Raw genomic sequence first — 6020 nt, forward strand, 5'->3', positions numbered from 1 at the left:
ATAATCAGTATTTTATTAACAGTATTTATAATTTTAAAGTAAATATCTAGTAATTAACAATATTTATAATAACAGTAATTATTAATTATAATCACTAATTATATTTATTAAATTACTATAATAATCAGTAATTATTAAATTACAGTAATTACTGTAATAATCGGTAGATTCTATTAATTATCCATTAATTACTGTAATTACTGGCATAATCAGTAGATTCCATTAATTATCCATAATTACTGGGTTGTGAATTCTCACGTGGGGTGCGAATAGATTCCATTTGCTCACGGAGAGAACATCCATTTTCTATATATATATATATATATATATTAATTTTTTCATTGTTTTTTTCTGAACTATTATTTTTCCTTGGTTTTTTTTGTCAGCAACATTTATTTTCACTAGATGCCTCATAAATATAAAAGAGAGAGATGGATAAAGTGATTTTTCTGCAAGCAAATATTCTGCATATACCGTGGAAGTATGAAGTATTACCATCCAGCCGTACAATATCTCGCATTAGTTTTACAGGTTCGATGAGATCTTCCAAATGTGCGATTGGATTAAACAGGCGAATTTTTTGCTTTATAGGACAGCCGGTGTATTCGCATTTCATTGGATGTCAAGGTCACAGGAAGTTTAGCGTGGGAACACGCATGTCAACACGTGAAATGGTGAAAGGAAAAGGGCGAATTGGACGCTCAGCTCCTCGGGTTGTCGGCCTCGCGATTACTAGAAATTATCGCCGTGGTTTTTCATTTCCTCGGTTCCCCCCCCTCGTCTCTCGGTCGTACCCTTCCTCTTCCACGATTCTCTGGTTCTTCTCTTTTCACTGTCCTCTCGGTCGTTATCTGTAAACAACAAAAGCAACGGTGCTTCAGACGCGGCAGATCCCTCTCTGACCGGGTAGAGTATCTCTCCCTCCCCCTCTCTCTCTTTCTCTCATAAGTCAATTTCTCCTTATTAATTTGTTGGGCCTTTCGCCCTTTAAGATCGCTCAAGTGTTAAAAATTCCCTAGTTTTCTTCTTCCGAAAATTTTAAGAGGTCATCACTCGAAGTTCAAATAACAGCTTATCTAGTTGAGATATCTGTTCTGATTCAGTTTTTGTGCTTGGTTCCCGTCTTTTACCTCTGGTGATGCTTGAATAAAAAACTGGTTGCTTACTTTAAATTGGCCAAAGAATTTGCTTTATTGGTTCTGAGCTATTCCTGTGTCAAATTGAACTGTAATTCGAGTATTGAGAAATATGGGTTCAAACTGGGTTCAGACGTTCATGGAATTCTTGGTTGCGGAGCTGTACCTTGGGCCGAGGGATGCAAGTGACAGATTGAATATTTTCTGTTTGGTTTTGTTATCTACATTTTGAGCTTATGGGATGAAAATAATGGATATAAACCAGGTCCAACCTACATTTTTGAAAATGGAAAATGGAATCTGTGTTTCTGGTTGTGTTTCTAATTGCTTTGGAGATTTGGCTCTGGCTTTCAAAACGTGGGCAATTTCTAGCATTAATTGCTCTTTTAGATGTATTAACCAGCTTAAAGTGACTATCTACTTGGGAGGACTTATGATTGAGTTGATTTATTGGCTATACTCGTTCGCTCTAATTCATGTAAAAGTTAGTGATTTTGTTTGGTTAGTTGGATATAAATTAGTTATGCAATTCAATTAGAAGATGCTTACAGTGGCTTTTTTTAGCACCAAAAAAAAAAAAAGAAAGCCAAAGGTTAGGTCTGTATCCAGTCTACCCCACCCAAGACCCTAGATAGCTGGGGCCAACATTGGATAATGGCCATTTTTTTCTCTTTGCTTAAACTAATCTTTGCTGCATGTTGTATTGCTATTGCTTCTTTTTTTCCTCTAGGAAAATGTCCTTAATATTCTAGTTGTTGTATAGAAATGTTGGTGGTTTAATTATCAAATTATTAGTAATATTCTAATAATTCTAGATTTGAAAATGCTATCTATTTTCTCTTTTTAACTTACCTATCTCAGATTTGAGCCCATCTTACCATAGATCTGCTCATCAAAGGTTTGATTTCAGAACATCCTATACCCGTTGCTATGAATTACCACTAGTGCTGCTCGAAAGATGTATAACCAACATTGATAAACTTATAAGCTATCACTTTTGATTATCAAAGTAATTGTGAGTGATTAGCAATTGAATTAGGGAGGCTTCAAACGGTATCTTCGTCATCAATGCCTGGAATATTTAAAAAAAGAATATCATGACTAATTTGGCTGTATTTTGGTTTGGTTGGTTATGTTGATTTTACTAGGCTTATTATTACATAAAAATTTTCAAGTTTTCATAATGCACTTCAGTTATTGATAGTATTAGTCGATATTATTTTATTTGTGTTAACAATACTTCATTTTGTTGTTTGGGCTGTTAGGGAGGAAATAAATGGAAGGATTTTCAAGGAAGAATACTACTCTAAGGAGACTGTAATAGAAAACATATTAATAAGTGATGGTATGTTGGGTCAAAACATTGTTTATTTTTATCTTCTCTCCAAGAATTCTATGGTGAGGGGATGGTCTTGTGTAGCTAAGTCTACAGCTAGGTAGGACAGTAATATCTTATTCTTGGAAACCTCAGAATATGTATCAAATTAAACTAAATTTAATTGATTAGTGTACAGAATCAAGGAATATCCAGAATTGGCAGGGTGTTTAGGGATCATAATTGGGTGATCTTGGCATTTTTTTCAGGACCTATAGATCAAGGAGACTCACTAAAGGCTGAATTGCTTGCCTTACACCAAAGTTTAAAGCTAGGCAAATCTCCGATCTCAGAGATATGCTGGTGGAAAGGTGATTCATGTATTACTTTAGGCTGCTTGTCAAAAAAAAAACCAAGGACCATGTTTGGCAGATGCATCTTGAGGGAAGTAAGGAAGCTGTCTCTGGAACTAAGAGCTCACTTTAAATGGACACCAAGAGAAGCAAACTGTTTGGTAGATGCTTTAGCCAAAGAAGGGGTTAACAGGGCACAATTGTATCTGGAAGGGGATGGGGTGGCAAATGGGGAACCTGCTACACAGTTTTGTATAAATAAAGGGGTGGTAGATGAGGCTACCTGGGGATATTGGGGGTGCTTGGCACTTTATCTTTGTATGTATTCCACGTTCTTTGTAACATATTGATAAAGTTGGCTGTTATAAATAAAAGCAATACTTCGTCTATTATTATTTCTTCTTTATTTCTGGTGCATTTTGGTGAAACTTACCTTTCCCCCCTTCTACGCTGAAATTGATATGAGAATTATAATTCCCCCCTCTGTGTTTCTTTTGTTAGTCTATATGTTCTATGCATAATTGCTCGGTTTGATATCATGTTATAAACATATCTTAAAATTTTTCATGTTGTTGTTTTAATTATTGTTATAAATACTTTTTTACCTTCATCGTTATTATCATCTTATAAACCCTACTATGATGTCTCATATCTAAAAAGGCCATTACTCAATGTTGGTCCTGACTATCTGGGATCTGGGAGGGGTGGACTGGATATAGATCTAATCTTCAGCATTTTTTGTTTTTGTGCAAAGTGGATTCTCTCAGATTCAAACCTACGTTCTTATGCTTGTCTTCCTGAGATTTTACCATTACATCAAGCATTGGCCCCTTATGATGTTTCGTATCTTTATTTTTAATTGCAATTTGTTTCTCTGGTTAAGTTAAAAGGACTAATTTAAAATCTTGAAATCAGCAACAAGATTATAATTTGTAAATAAATGTAAAGATATCATGAACTTATTTATGCTTTTCTTTTATTTTTCTCCTTTTCTTGAGAGTTATCTTTTTCTGCTTTATTATTATTTTTTTTATTGGGGGTGGGTGGGTGGGTAAAGTAAAAAGGATCTTGCTAAACCTGCTACTTATCTCAGAACTATGGTAAGAGGAAGAGATGCCTGCTGGGAGCACTGTGTTTTGGTTGATGCAACAAGACAAAAGGTCAGATGCAATTATTGTCAGCGTGAATTCAGTGGTGGGGTTTACCGTATGAAATTTCATTTGGCTCAAATCAAGAATAAAGACATAGTTCCCTGCACAGAGGTCCCAAATGAAGTGAGGGAATTCATTCTTAGCATATTAAACACTCCAAAGAAACAGAAGAATCCCAAAAAGCTAAAAGTAGATCGGGCAGCCAATGGTCCACAAAATAGCTCCTCTGCTAGTGGTGGTTTCCATCCTAATCCTGCGTCTAGTGGACAACGAGGTAGCACTTGCCCATCTTTGTTATTTCCTCGTCCCTCACCAAGTGCGCAACCAATGGTTGATGATGCTCAGAAGCAAAAGCAAGATGATGCTGATAAAAAGATAGCACTATTTTTCTTCCATAACTCTATTCCATTTAGTGCTACTAAGTCTATGCATTATCAGGCAATGGTGGATGCTATAGCAGAGTGTGGTGTAGGTTATAAAGCCCCGAGCTATGAAAAATTGAGATCCACTCTCTTGGAAAAGGTGAAAGGTGAAATAAATGATAATTACAAGAGATTTAGAGATGACTGGAAAGAAACAGGTTGCACAATCTTGTCTGATTGTTGGTCAGATGGTAGGAACAAATCGTTTGTTGTATTTTCAGTTACATGTCCTAAAGGGACATTGTTTCTTAAGTCAGTTGATGTATCAGGCCATGCAGATGATGCTCATTTCTTATTTGAGTTGCTTGAGTCAGTTGTTTTAGACGTTGGTGTGGAAAATGTTGTTCAAGTAATAACAGATAGTGCAGCTAGTTATGTTTATGCAGGAAGACTTCTCATGACCAAGTACAATTCATTATTCTGGTCTCCTTGCGCTTCATATTGTATTGACAAGATGCTTGAGGACATCAGTAAGCAGGAATGGGTGAGTACAGTATTGGAAGAGGCATTGGCCATTGCAAGGTACATATATAGCCATGCATGGATTTTGAATATGATGAGAAAGTTCACTGGTGGAATGGAATTGATCAGGCCAAGAATAACTAGATTTGTAACAAATTTCCTTTCCTTGAGATCCATTGTAATTCAGGAGGACAATTTGAAACACATGTTCTCCCATACTGAATGGTTATCATCTGTATATAGTAGACGACCTGATGCACAAGCTATTAAGTCATTATTGCATTTAGATAGATTTTGGAAGTCAGCACATGAAGCTGTGAATATCTCAGAGCCCCTCGTTAAAGTTTTGAGGATTGTAGATGGTGATATGCCTGCCATGGGTTATATATATGAGTTCATGGAAAGGGCAAAGATTTCTATTAGAATGTATTATAAAGGGATTGAAGAGAAATATATGCCAATTTGGGACATAATTGACAGGAGATGGAATATGCAGCTTCATTCTCCATTACATGCAGCTGCAGCTTATCTTAATCCTTCTATTACGTACAATCCAAATTTTAAGGTTGACATAAAGATGAGGAATGGGTTTCAAGAAGCCATGATGAAGATGCTTCCCGAGGATAAAGATAAGATTGAATTCACTAAGGAACATCCCGTATATCTAAATGCACATGGTGCTCTTGGCAGTGAGTTTGCAATCATGGGTAGGACATTGAATGCTCCAGGTATATACTACTAATCTCTGCTTTCTAGGTTTTGTTTGTTGTATCGAGCTATGACTAGTATCCTGTAAGGGGCTGATGTCAGGGTGAAAATGCCAGAATTTGATGGTTTCCTTCTATATGCCCCCCCCCCTCCCCCCTTTCCTTTCTTTTGATAATCTTTCTTCCATAAGCCCATTATATAGGACTATATGAAAGATATCTATGCTGAACACTGGATATTAGTATCCTCTGATCCATGGCATTCAAGGGTCAGGGGACAAGTGGTGATATGCCCAGAAGGGTCTATAGACCCCAGTGGCGTTGACTTTCAAATATTTTCTTCTGGCCTACCCTTTGAACTACACTACATGTTGGAAAAAGGTGGATATCATCTTTTGGTTGTATTTGACTAGAGAGTATTCATTCCTCATTTAATAGAATCTTCTAGAAATCATAAAGAACTGTCTGTATGCC

The 6020-nt window shown here is 36.4% G+C and overlaps 1 protein-coding gene across 1 annotated transcript in view; it reads left to right on the forward strand.

The window, feature by feature from the left end:
* The first annotated feature begins 611 nt into the window (after window positions 1-611).
* LOC104611538 (uncharacterized) overlaps window positions 612-6020 on the forward strand; it is a 5924-nt gene continuing 515 nt past the window's right edge. The window contains exons 1-2 of the mRNA XM_010278628.3: window positions 612-906; window positions 3898-5567. Of these exons, the coding sequence (XP_010276930.1) occupies window positions 3902-5567 (1666 nt within the window). The 5' untranslated portion in view covers window positions 612-906; window positions 3898-3901. The remainder of the gene's footprint in view (window positions 907-3897; window positions 5568-6020) is intronic.

Source organism: Nelumbo nucifera, chromosome 4 (genome assembly GCF_055504915.1).
Source record: "Nelumbo nucifera cultivar China Antique chromosome 4, China Antique-T2T, whole genome shotgun sequence".
Classification (NCBI taxonomy): Eukaryota; Viridiplantae; Streptophyta; class Magnoliopsida; order Proteales; family Nelumbonaceae; genus Nelumbo; species Nelumbo nucifera.